At 27.7% G+C, this 14,592-nt stretch overlaps 1 protein-coding gene across 1 annotated transcript; it reads right to left on the reverse strand.

The window, feature by feature from the left end:
* Positions 1 to 3,551: 3,551 nt before the first annotated feature.
* Positions 3,552 to 6,327, reverse strand: LOC137806132 (putative xyloglucan endotransglucosylase/hydrolase protein 27). Its single transcript, XM_068606096.2, has 4 exons — positions 5,900 to 6,327; positions 5,699 to 5,799; positions 4,949 to 5,157; positions 3,552 to 4,117 (listed from the first exon to the last, which is right to left on the reverse strand). The coding sequence occupies exons 1-4, from the start codon at positions 6,096 to 6,098 to the stop codon at positions 3,610 to 3,612; spliced, it is 1,017 nt and encodes a 338-aa protein (XP_068462197.2). The 5' UTR covers positions 6,099 to 6,327; the 3' UTR covers positions 3,552 to 3,609.
* Positions 6,328 to 14,592: the final 8,265 nt, after the last annotated feature.

The raw sequence follows: 14,592 nt of genomic DNA on the forward strand, positions 1-14,592 counted from the left end.
TATGAGTCATGTGACAGAGGTATAGATGTTTGTCATGTGACTTGTGTGCAAGTAGTTGAAAATTTCAACTCTAGGTAATAGTTAAACTTTATTAACTTCACTTTAAACTATAGTGTAAATTCCATATAAAATAAACAAAGTGTTTTGGTCTTCAAACGGAAGAAATCTCACCCACCAAATCTGAACATACTTAATTATCAGGTGTAGGACAGTGGGGTTAGATATCATTTATTGAAATGATAAAATTGTAAGACAACACTAAAACAAAACAAAAGCAAAAACAAATGATGATATAATATTATAAGTGTCAGAAAACATGTTTTTCTCTAAATTTTCCCTCCAATTTAGCAACACCAACTTGAACATTTATGCCGACAAAACTGCAGAAAAAGGCATGATAATATTTGTTTTATAAACTACAGTAAAGTAAATGTTTAACTTGTGTCAGTTATGTTTTCATATTATGCATGCATCAATGTGAAGGCAGAAACATTAGTAATATTTAACTACAAATTCAGCAGTTACAATGTTTAAAGGAAGAAAAAAAGAGAGTTACAAAGCAGAACTGAAGTCACAGGTCAGTTTGGAATCTCCACTAGGTGTGTCGTCTTCTGCCAGAATAAGGATTTTCACTTCAGTTTCAAAGTGCAATGTGAAAAACTAAAAAAGTTAAAAAATGAGAAAATAAAATAAAATAAAACTATAAGGTTTTCATGTAAGTTACCAGGTTTTTTTTTTATCGGTAAGAAACAAATAAATTAAATAGACTCACTTAAGAGGTGGTATAACCCTCGTACATAACAAGATATATAAAAACATCTTTTCCCATACTCAAACAAAACTCCAAAAGATTCGCCTACTGTCTATCCCTACACTACCAACTAAATACATCAGTAAAATCAAGAATCAATTCCGTCACCCTATTAGTAACTTTAAATTGAATGCTTACATACCAGAATTCTAGACACTAGTCAGAAAACGAGAAACATACATTTGAAGAGATCCAAGACCAAATCTTAACCTGTGTCAGGAGAAAACTTTTAGAATGATCAATCACTCCTCATTTATTACACCCTCTTTAAAAGAATACAAATTAGTTAATATTCTACGTTTTAAATTAATTTCTAAATCTTTTTTCCTTTTAAAAATAACATCAAATTTTATATTTAGAACAGAAAAACAATAAAATGGCGACTGACATTATTATTTCTATACAGGTAAAAAAAATCTTAAATTGTAGCTGTTAGGAGACAGTGATGACAAAAATGAGTGAAAATTTTAAGAAAGAAATGAATATTAAATAAGTAGCCATTGATTGGGCAACCAATGGGGGAAGCATGTTCATTCTATGGCCTTAATTTCTGGGTAATTTTAAAAAAAAGCAACATCTCTCTTCCATCATTCATCTTTGGTGCTAGCCAATGGACAAGTTGAGGTTTGAAATTTTACTTTTGTTTGTAGGTATGATAATGACCTTTTGTTATTTCTCATATAGGTACTTCATAACAAAGCTCACATTCACATTGATTCTTCTTCTGCTAATTAGTCCTTCTCTGCTACTATGTGAGGCCAAGTAAAAAAAGTATAAGGATTATTCATTATTTTTCTTATTCACATCAAGATTTTGTATTAAGATTATGTAACTATGTTAGAAAACATGTCCAATGCTGTTTAAATAATATGGAATGAAACGAAGATATTTGAGTATAAGAAAAAGTGATAGAAGTTTTATATGGATTGAAAACATGAAATGTATGAACAAAGTGCTAAATCAGAGACTGAAATCAAACAATGTTTTTAATAAGAACGCAAATAAGAAAAAGAAAAAGTAAAGAATCAAAAACAGAAGAAAAACGCATATTTTGTTAACACTAAAAAAACATGTGAACTTGTTTAAACATGACTATAGTTCAAGACACGAGGGAGTACTTGCTTTTGTTGTAATCAATATATATTAAAATTTTCAATATGAAGGGTCTGTTGCTTTATGAAGGGTTTGTTGTTTTTCTTATTTCTTTTTAAAAAGTTTCAGATATTTGTCAAACTAGTGCTATTGCTTTTTCCAAAATGCTTTTAAAAGTGGAGCAGATTGCGGATCATTGATTAATTACTTTCACTAACTAATATTATGATTTACACTAAAACTAATGATATGAAATGTTCTGTCACTTTCATGGCAATGGAATGATAGTTTTGAGAAATTTCACAAAAATATAGATTTGTCAAATACTTTCGGAAAACTGTTCATGTTTTACTGCATAAAGTACTTTTAAACATAATTTTATATGGTTAATTGTATACTTTTCTGATAGAGACACTCTTGGTAATTTTCTCAACATAACTAAACCGCAATTTCTGTCATATTTCTCAACATTTCAGTTCAGTCTTTCAGAACTAATTTTCTTTGATAAAGTTTTTAGTCATAAAACTAAGTGATAATCCTATAACCTGACTAATCATTTTAGGTGAAGTATCTCTCTCAAATCAAATAATTTTTTTTCTATCCACATAATCCGAACTTAATAATCACTCAATAAGATTAAATTCAGTATTAGTTAGACCAACCACATGTCAAATTACAACAATGTAGTATCAGTTAATCTTAACACTTAGCAGCAGCTCTCAATTAGTGATTTGGTGAGTAGTGAAATGTCCTTGTTATTTGAAAAATGAAGGACACAAGTTGCCTTCAATGTTTGCTTTTTGCTGTGATGCAGAGAGACGGTGCAATAGGATAAGAGGCCAATAATCACTCCCAATGTTGTACCTTAGAGATCCCAACTGCCCATTTGAAATTTCCAACTACAGGCCAGAGGACAAAAGCATGGGAAAGAAAAAGAAGAGAGAGAAATTTTGGTCACACTATTTAATGAAAGCACCAGTGAACTAAACAGCCCTGCAGCATTTGTCACATTCAAGACTTGACTTTGGATTCCAATTACCTTGACAAAATGGCCTCATTTTGTGTCCTCAAGCTGACAAATCTGACCATGCAAATTTTCCAGACACTCCAACACACCTCACTACAGTCATGGACTAAATATAAAACCATTTTGGTTGCTTTCATATTGGACGTGGCATACCAACACAAAAATAATTCATAACTTACACTCATTAAAGAACTCAGCCTCATAAGTTGACACCCTGAGGTGTGTCTAAATACACAATACATCAATGAGGAATTATACCTGGGAACCTAAGGGCATGATGAAGGACTATACATAAACCCACCATCAAGAACCATGTCATAAACCATCATATTAAGGACTTCTATGTCCAGGGAAATAAGGACACAAGGGAAAAAGAAATAGATTAAGACCCAGGAAAATGGATCATCTTTGGTTTTAGTCCTTCACTTGGAAATCTATAAGTTTTTGTCCCTATATTTTTTTCAATACCCTACCCAAACTTCAGTACCTAAAACTAACACTGTGGGGGACCAAAACTTATGCTCTTAGAAGTTAGGGACTAAAACAAAAAATGATCCATTGTTTAGGGTCTAAAAGTACCATTAATCCAAAAGATATACTGTTAACCCAGGCAAATCAAACTGATTCAAAGATAAAAATATATTTCCTTTATGACAAAATCTGCATACAGAACCATACATTAAAATGAAGAGGTAGTCTCTTCCTGGCTACCTCTACTACGGTGGTGTCGTTTTCCACGGTGGCGCCGGCCATTGCCAAACGTGACGGGATCAAATTTTCTAAGCCTTTCAGCTTCTTGGGGTTTGATGACACACTCTGGTGGAGGGACTTTGTATCTAACTGTGTCATAACAGTAAGAGTATGTCATGTGCTTCAACCTGAAGTTACCCATTTTGGTTCTTTGTACGGGAGTAATGCCAGAAGGAACTGCCTCAGAATCTTGGGCACTACTGTCACACTTGGTCACATGCTCAATGGGATCAACTGCACAACCATGCAGGACAAGGTCTGAGAACTCAGCAACAAAGGGTGCATACTTGTAATTTACTCTATATTTGCCTCCATTGGTGGCCCAATCAGATGCATCCCATATGGTGGCATACAAAGTCATTGGCTTTGAGGGGAAATCTCCTCCCATAGATTCTGTTCTCTTAACTTCCCTAATAGGAACATCATCCACTAAAAATCTGCATAAGGAAGAAAATATATAGCACACAATTAACAAAGCCACTAAATCACAAATAGTTATCAAATTAAGTAAATAGTATATGCATATAGTGTAAAGAATTTTTACATCCTCATCCAACCAAAACTTGTCATGTATGGTAAACTTGTTGATCTTCATAATAACTACCTTAAAAATCATAGAGTACTAATGATGGTTTCTGTTGATGGACAATGTGATGAAATTTAACGTTATTAAATTTATCATTACAAGTAGCAAGTAACAAGGTGAAACATAAAAGGAAATCCAGAATAATTTCCTCCTATCTCCTACATGCAAGGGGCATACGCGATCCAGTTTCTATGGTAGCTATAGTAACTAAGGAATGAATATTGATTACCAATTCATGAATTTAGTAGGTAGACAAAAATAGTTTTCCAACAACTAAAATTCATCTTGTGGGTCACACATCCCACCAAAATTTCATCATGTGGGTTCCTCTCCATAAGGATACACACAACTTAAAAATTAGGCCTTTTTATATCTGGTTTTTATTCACTATCAGCAAATAATCAAAAGCATGAATTGTACATTGTAATCCCGTTACAGGCAAAAACTGGTTTTGATAGAAAAAAAACTGTGGATGTAGTAAACGGTAAAAGAAAACCAGAGAATCTTTTTAACAAACCCCTACCAATCCAGCAAAAAAAGCCCTCACACTACTCCATCAAAGCAAGGGGTTGCTGGAGTTTAATAGGCAATAATTGGACACGTAAAGAAACTAGTTTTACCAAAACAAGGAAAATGTAATAACCAAATATGGCATGCAGGATTCAAATATATTGCATCATACATGATCTTAGAATCAGTCCAGAGAATACTGTACTGATGGAAATCCTCAGCAGGATCAAACCATAGGCCACATCTTTCCTCTCTACCAGTGTTGGTACTTCCATTGCCATAAACATTGGTCTGAATCCTCCAGTCTTTGCCTCTAATGTTCCCCAAAAACTCAAAGTCTATCTCATCATGGTTCTTCTGGAACATGTCACCATTTGACAGCTGCAGCAGAAAATGTGAGGACTGAATTACAAATGCCCCTATTTTCCGGGGGAAAAATGTTAAAGGAAGGGGAAAATCGAGACAAACAAACCAACTGGCGTTTTCATTTCAATAATACAAACAAACACTGAAATTTCCCTTCAAAACAGCTTGAAAACAGGAAAAACAAAGCAATCTTTTTTGTCCCTATTAGTGACCTCATGAAAAATGAAACTGAAAGCAATCTGTTTTGTTTTCTCTTGTAACATATTAATATTTCCAACAAATAACTTACAAGCAAGCTTCAAAAACAATTTCTAGAAATTCCAGATACCCGGTTGCATCATATTCACAAAGTAATAGCTCTTGGTTAATTGCAATGAAAAAGTAAAAAAAAGGAAGAAAATCGATACGAATGATCAGAATGTTGATGTAGTTGGGAAAAAAATGCATAGTTTATAATTATGATGGACGATTAAATTCCTACAAAAAGGGTATGAAATTATAACAAGAAAGATATTATTTTTTTTATGATCATGCATTAGTACCCATTATTACTCACATAAAATGCAACCACAACTCCAGCTGTGTAATCAGAAGGCAACTTGATCGAGGCACTGAAGTAGCCATGAAGGTAAAGGTCATGAGACACAAATCCAGAACCTGAAATCAGAACCCAGAAAAACGATAACAAAAAAAAAGAACATGACAAAAATAGAAAAGTGAACATGTAAGAAAAAAAGAATGAAAGATGGAAAAAAACCTGTTCTTTCATCAAGCGAAAGGTGAACTGATTTTCCATCTCTATGGATGACCAAATTATGGTCCCCAAACAAGTGGGTGTAGCCATCCTCAAAGGCTATGATGGGCAAGTTTGCGAGTGACCCAGATGAAGCAATCACAGCAAAAAAAAGCAGAGAAGAAGAACATAAGAGGAACCACCCCATGTGAGCCCCTCCCATGTTTGTTTCATTAATAATGTGTCAAAGGATTTCTTGTTCTGGCTACTTGTCTGCTGTTTCTCTTAGTGTTGTAATATTATTATATTATATAGGGGATAAGAGAGAAGAGAAGAGAAGAGTGATGAAGAAGAAATAACAGAGATTACAGAGAGAGAGAAAGAAAGAGAGAGAGAGAGAGTTAGAGAGTTTGGAATATAACGTTTTATTTGTAGACTTGGGAGTTGGGAATGTGCTGTGAGTAGCTGTTCTGTTCATAAGTAGATAAAAAAAATATCTTTTTCTTTTCTTCTTTTCAAATTCTTTTTTTTTTTCTAACACAAATTTTCATTATTAGATATAATATACGAGGCTCACACATATCAAACATATCTTTTAAATGGTGAGTTTGTCGTTAACACACGTATCAGACACTTATTAGATACGTATTAGTGAAGTGTTTAATTCAAAAAATATTTGTTGAATTTCTGACAATTCTATCATAGTTCTAACACAATTTTAAAATGGAGAAATACAATAATTTTCTAAAAACTCAAACTTATTATATAAAATTTTATTATATTATAAAAATAAGGAACAAGTATTTTTGAACAAATTATGAAAAACATTTTTCTGCTAAAAAAACTTAAACATATTTGTACACAGATTTTTATTGTCAATTTACATAATTTATAATTATATAATATAGATACATGTCCCTCTGTCATACATTTTAGAGATTATACGTATCTTCATATTAGTGTCCTATCTTCGTATTAGTGTCCGTGTCGAATCAGGATGTTTTCAGGATGTTTTTATTGTTTTTAATATTATTTTTGGTATAAAGTAAAAAGCATATTGAGTTTGTAGATGCTTGGAAGTTGTTTAGGGTAAGCAATTGTTGTCATGTATTATGTGTGTTATTTGGAGTTACTTAATTTATTTTAGTTTGTTTATGCAAGTAACTGTTATTTAAGAATAATAATTAATAATTTTCTGTGTCTAAATCAACCATTACAAATATTAGCAGGTACATGTTTTTACAAATATTATTAAGTATCTATTTTTGGTGAAAATTAAATTCAAGATTCCATTTAACAAAAAATAAATATAAATTATTTTTATTTAGACCAAAGTATTGAAAACTTTTCATTTAAAGAATTTGAAAATATAAAACAGAATATTGGTGAACAAAAGTAAAAGTACATTTCTTTCAATATATAGTTATTGTTATTTTCACATTACATAAATTATAGTACAATCTCTAATTTGCCACTTTGAATTTTTTACATTTAATTCACAGTTATAAACTAAGTTCAATGGTTATGATCTCCACAAAATTGTCACATCTACTGAATTATTTATTTATCTCTTTATTTAGGAATATTCCAAGACATTTTCTCTCTCTTTTTTTAATATATTTATTAGTACCTTAATTAAATCTGAATTAAAAAATATAAAATTGTAAGTTGTTTAGAGTTTCTTCCATTAAAATAAAAAAAAATAAGTTACTTACATTTAACACCATAAATAATATTTTTTTAATATATTAAATTGGATATGTCATGAGGTTTTTCTTTACATGAGACACTATTTTTGTCTGATTAGTTAATCTTTAATGACTTTATAATTTTTTTAATAAATAATAAGAAAGAGTATATTAAAAAATTATTTTAGAGTATATTGAGAGAAGTTTTCATCCTTTAAATAGATTTTTCTATCTTTAAAAAAAATATACTTTAACTTCTAACTAAAAAAAATAGTTTAACGTCAAACTTGAAACTTATCTAGAAAATGAAGGATTTAATATTAATCAGTTATCACCAAATTATATAAGATCATTACATTACACCTTTAATTCAAAAAATTTAATATTAAATATTTATAGATTTTTTTTTCTTTAATTATATATTACTCAGTTTTTTTACAATTCTACTTAACGGCTATGAGGCTCAGACACTTCTTCTTAAATAGCGTATCCGTGTTGGATACACGTATCCGTGTCGACACTCGTACGACACTTGTAGGATACTTATCAGTGAGGTATTCAATTCAAAAAAATATTTGTTGGATTTTTGAAAATTCTAACATGGTTCTAACACAATTTTAAAAGGTATAAATACAATAACTTTCTAAAAACTCAAATTTATTGTATAAATTTTTATTATGATTATAAAAATAAGAACAAATTCTTTTGAACTAGTCATGAAAAATATCTTCCTGCTCCCAAAAGAATATGGAACATACTTTTGCACATAAATATTTATTTTCAATTTATATAATTTAAAATTATATAATATATAGATTCGTGTTCCGTATCCGTATCCGTATCGTGTCAGTGTCCATATCCGTATCTGTGCTACATGAATTTTAAACTTAAATTTGGATTAGTAAGATAAACAACCACGTTAGAGATTATTTTGTATACTTTATTATATAAAGTTTTATTTTATTTCACATTATATTAATAAATCATATTACATGGTGAAGTATTGAAGTTTTTCTAGAATATATTTACTAGACTCGAAACATTATGGTATGAATAGATAATACATTGATAATATAAAAAAAAATATATACTATCGTTAAATCATAATTTTTCACGAGTAATAAGTACATTTTTTTTATACTAATTATCATATAAAATCATATGAATAATAATTTACAATTATTGGAGTGTTCATAAAAGTTAAACTCTGATCATAAGAATCAGATGACAGATAATTCTTAATATATGTCCTTATAAAGAAGATGTTAGAGATAATGTTTATATGTAAATTACAGTAGTTATTTTGAATAAAATTATTTCTTCAAAAACAAATTCTTAGAGATTTTTTCAACTAGTATATCTTTTATTCTATCTTTTAATTTTTAAATTAAATTTTAATATTTAAAAATAATTCTTTATCACAATATAAAGTATTTACCATAAATTAAAAATATAATTTATATATTCAAACAAAAATTGTGCTACCAAATTTGATTATAATATAATTTATATATTTAAAATATTTATTATAAAGTTTAGTTACACAAAACAAATAAATTATACTTAAACGGAAGAGTTGAATTAAAAAATTCTTCAATTAAAAGTAGATTTTAAATACATTTTAATTCTTTAATTATTCAATTATTTATTTTGGAAAGTTTCTTTATGTAGATTGATTAAGTATTTTTGAAGCCCTTATTTTCTTTTATTTGCAATTAATAGTAATGATGATGGATATGAAAACATGCACATGGTTCATCATTTGATGTCTCTATTGCTCTTTTTCTTATCCTTTAATTTTTCCTTTTCTTTGTTGCTGGGGTATACCTTATAAGGGCCACTTCATTTCACACAACATTTTAATATCACAAAATTAGGGTATTTTTGGTGATGACCACTACATTTGCACACAATTAATATATAGTTTGCATGTTGTAACTATTATAACTCAAATTAATCATTCTTAACCAAATATCATATTCAAACCAATGAAAAATAGTATCGGTAAAAGAAAATCATAAAATAAAAACCAATTTTTAGATACTAAAATAATTAGTTGCAATAGTAACTAAATTAGAGACCATTTTATAAACTAAAAAAAATGGTTTCTAATTAGTTTCGATCATGGTTAAATAGTTTCTAAATTGGTATCTAATTAGCAACCAAGGTTTTAACTACCAATTATTTAGTTTTTAAATTTGGTATCTAAAATCTTGGTTGGTAATTATATACCAATTTAAAAACGATTTAACAATAATATAAACTAATTTAGAAACCAAAATTTTATTAGTTTCTAAAATGGTCTCTAATTTAGTTATTATTGCAACTAATTATTTTGGTATCTAAAAATTAGTTTCTATTTCATGATTTTCTGGCAGTGTATCATAACTAATTCAATTAAAATATTTCAAAGGATAATGTAAACAACATTTTATAAATGAAAATCAACTTCAAGATAAATTTTCTTATTTTTGTATTCAAAACAATATATATAGGAGTTGAAATTATACCAAAATTTTGAAAGACCTAACAGAATATAACCAAAACAATCACAATTAAAATAAAGGAATGAATTAGTTAATAACATAAATCTAGTAAACCAAATATAACTATATTCTTATAGGACTATTTAAATCTCAAAAGATTTGTACACTCTTACCAAATTTTTTCTAAATTTTATCATCTTGTTTATATTCAAGACTTTTAAGAATCATACAAGTATGAAAAAATTACTCTTACCAAAGATTTCCTAAATGATCATTCTAAAACTGCAACACAATGGTATAACTTACATAATTTTTCAAATAGTAAAAATTGATGCCACCCAAATTAATTTATTCTGTAAAATTAGTTTTCATTACATATTTAATTATATGATTGAATATCTTATTTATTTTAAATTGTTATGAAATGGTTAAAATAGTGAATCATGTTAAAGAATTTAAACTCAGTTAACTGAGTAGAATGTGAGTGGTTAATAATATGTTAAGGAATAATCTTATCATTTCAAGACTTAATGCTTAATAATAAAAATAACATGTTGCTAAACTTATAATAAAATATGTGAAAATACGAAAACATTATCTCCTTTTCCATTTTTTTATGTTCCATAAATAGCATTCAAGGATTTTGTACTTTTTTTTCTGGCCATTTTAATAAGTGAGAAATATAAGGAACCTATTCTAAAGATATTTAAAATGCAAAAATAATCATAAAGGGGAGTTTATTATTCTTATGAACATGACATATTAAAATTGAAAGTTTGTAAGCACATGTTCTCTTCGTTCTATTATTAAAATTTATGATTGAGAAATGTTCTCTTTGTTTTGTACCTTTGTTTTTAATGATCCACTTGCATAGTCATTTCCTTTTCTTTTTTCTATGTCATTTGAATTGCACATGTTGTGTTAGTGGAAAAACTATTTTTGCTAAGAATAAAACTTCATTTCAATATTGTCAACTTAATTGTGAAAAAATAAATAGATTTATTTATGTTCTATACCGTCAATATAGTTTCATATCGTTCAGGAGTCGATATCAATGACAATTTATATACTTCTTCCTTTCTCAATCTGTCGAAATGCCTTTTAAAAACAAAATTGTGATAAAACACCAACTTCTAAAATGAACAATATTTAAGATGCGGTGATCAATCTTAGCGAAACTATCTCTCGTTGAAATATCTCTGATTCCCATTTAAATAAATATATATATATGCTAGTCCTTTTCAACATTTCCAAGTTAGAATTTTCATTTTTTCTCTTAGTCTACAATTTCATATTCCATTATTCTCTGCACTAACTCTGCCATGAATGTTGAAATTGAAAGAGACATCCTCTTCATAAAATGCAATAATTTGAGCTTCGAATTTACCACTTGGTACTTCTAAAAAGTTATGATCCATTAACGAACTCATTGAATTATGTATGAACAATTTACCCACCTTTGCTATAATATTATATCTGAAGTAAATGTTATGCAAATGAGAAAATGCATTAATTGATTGACTTTGACCAAAAGCTTATTATAATTGCTCTCTAGTTTTATTTTCTTAACTGAAAAAATATGTTAGAAATAACATGTACCATAAGTGGTGATTGGTCATTTTTCTTAAATATGAGATTTTTTTAACATACAATTCTCTAGAATAAGATTCTAGACAAAAGTTATGAAATGCATTTTAATTATTATTTAACTTTCTTAAAAACAGTTTCCAACAAGTTTTTATTCCAAAAAAAAAGTTTAAATATTTGATTTTTTGCAAGCATTCCTACTTTTAAATGTTATGTTAGTTTATGTATAAAATTGTAATTCATATACCACTAGTTTTTATTAAATTGTTTGAACTATATATTATGAAAGCATAGAAATATTATATTTTTTTTAGTTTGGTATTTAAATGTTGATTTTAATGTTAAAAATGTTATTAAATGTTGTTGAGCTATGTTATCAACGGTTTGAAGTTTAAAAAAATGAAAGTTGGTTGTTTGTGTTTGAATTTAAGTTGATCCTATTTAAGAATCATATATATATATATATATATATATATATATATATATATATATATATATATATATACTCACATGAGTTCAATGAGAATAAAAATTAACTTTTTAGCATTGCTCCTGTAATATAAATGACAAATTGAAGTATTGATTTTGGATAAAGATTTTAAAATTTAGTTGGTTACATATTTTTTATGATATTTTTTCTCAAGCGACAAATTTTCACTTAAGCAAAAATATAACAGGAAATTTACCTTTTTCACTAAGCAAAAATTGTCTTGCTTTCGGGTCTATTTTTGCTCAAGTGATATTTTCGATCAAGAAAAAAAAAATTCTACAAGATTTTTTTTAATTAAATTATATGTAAATTTTAATTATATATGTATTTGCAATAATATTTTTTTTTATATTTTTGAATTGTATTAAAAAACTAAACTTATTGTGATTGAAATGTTATATTGATGTGAATATGAATTATGAATCACGTGAAAATGTGACAGAGACATAACATTTTTAGGAAAAAATATATCTTGTTGAGATTGTTATGACGTGCATTGATTGAAGATTTATATAGAAGGAGATACCATGATTTTATTGGTCTATTGGAATCATATTGATAAAAATTATCAGGTGGTGAGAGACGTAAGAGATTCATATAACCAAGTCTGTAATTTGAAAATAACTAGTCTGACAAGTCATATGAATTAACCCCTGTCATATGGTGATTTGATTCAAATATTCATATGCACATATTGTTGTCTGGAGAGATATCACAATAGGGGGTAGTATGACAGATGCATATCACCGATTCTAAATCAATGCACAAGTCTTCCGAAAGTATAATTAAGTGTATATGTATGTGTATTAGTATTCTAACATGAGTGAGGTTGAACATGAGATTTGTAGACACTTGACTATTTAGTACATTTCAAATGAAATGTGATGACTCATATATTGAAAGTTTTAAAAATCTCTAGCTTACTCTATTTGTGTTTGTTCTAAAATTTGTAAGGATTGTGTGTTACACAAAAACAAAATAATGTTGTAAGTGATAAAACTCCACTAAAAAAAAAAAGTTTTCTACTTTTTTATGTTTTGTTCAAATATATCTATATATTTTTTAAATATATATATATATATATATATATATATATTAATTGTAATTCATACCACTAATATTTTATCAAATTTTACAACAAAATTTACATATACGGTATTTTTTATTGTTTATTTTATTTTTTAAGTTATCTATAATAAGGTGTTAGATGAAGGTTGGAATTGTGATTCGTGTCAATTTATCTTTTCCCTAAACTTTAAAATTCTAAAAGAAAAATTAAAGTGTCTGCATAATTTAAGAAAACATGAAAATACTTTTAAATTCTCTCTAATTTTAAACAACTTAAAATCAGAATCACATGTTTTATGAAAAAACTTTTGATATATAATTCATATAATATAACTAAACGACTTCAGTTGCAGAAATTACTATACTCCCAAAAATAACAACTTAAAATAAGCTTGAAAATAAAATAAAAAATTTGAAAGACCTTAAAGAGAGAATGTGTGTCAGTAACAAAAGCAAGTATGAAGAAATAGAGAGATGAGTGAAAAAGTGTATAACAAAAGTAGAATGATTGTGGAAAAATAATCATATTTTTAAAACTTTTTAACAGAAAGGATAACCCCTTTTAATAAATTATTTATTATATCAAGAAACTTATAATAAAAAAACATAACTGAAACAAAAATATTAATTTTAAATTTAAAAAAGGTGAAATTGTAAATGGGGCAGCAACCGTAACAGTGCCTGTCCCAAGGTTGGCACCGTCCCGTTATTGTTTATTCAATTTTAAAATGCTTTACGTGTGTACATGAACTGACCGTTTTGCCCCTTAAAGATGTGTAAATTCTTAATTATATAGACGCCACTTACACGAAACTGTACGCACATAGACATACATATAATTTTTAAAATGTATCATTTTTAAAATGTATGATACAGAAACATAAATTTATATATTATATAATTATGTATTATATAAATTGATAATAAAAATTTATGTGAATAAATATACAAATATGTTTCAATTTTTTTTTAATAGAAAGGTGTTTCTGAGGACGGGTTCAAAAGGGGATTTGTTCCTTATTTTTATAATCATAATAAAAATGTATACAATAAGTTTGTGTTTTTAGAAAATTAATGTATTTTTCATTTTTAAAATTGTGTTAAAACGGTGCTGGAATTGTTAGAAATCCAATAAATATTTTTTGAATTGGACACTTTATCTATACGTATCATACGAGTATCAATGTCTGATGCGTGTGTACGAAATAGACACACCATTTAAGAGACGTGTCCGAACCACATAGCATGTAAGTAAATAAAATTAAAACGTAGATGAAGAGAGGAAAAAAAACTTGTAAAATATCCATTGCTTAATAGAGAAACTATTTAAAACAAATGACATGAGATTACTTATATATGAATAATTTTTCTTCAAAGAAACTTTCATTGTTGCCTTTT

The sequence above is a fragment of the Phaseolus vulgaris genome, chromosome 3 (genome assembly GCF_051622355.1).
Source record: "Phaseolus vulgaris cultivar YP4 chromosome 3, ASM5162235v1, whole genome shotgun sequence".
Lineage (NCBI taxonomy): Eukaryota > Viridiplantae > Streptophyta > Magnoliopsida > Fabales > Fabaceae > Phaseolus > Phaseolus vulgaris.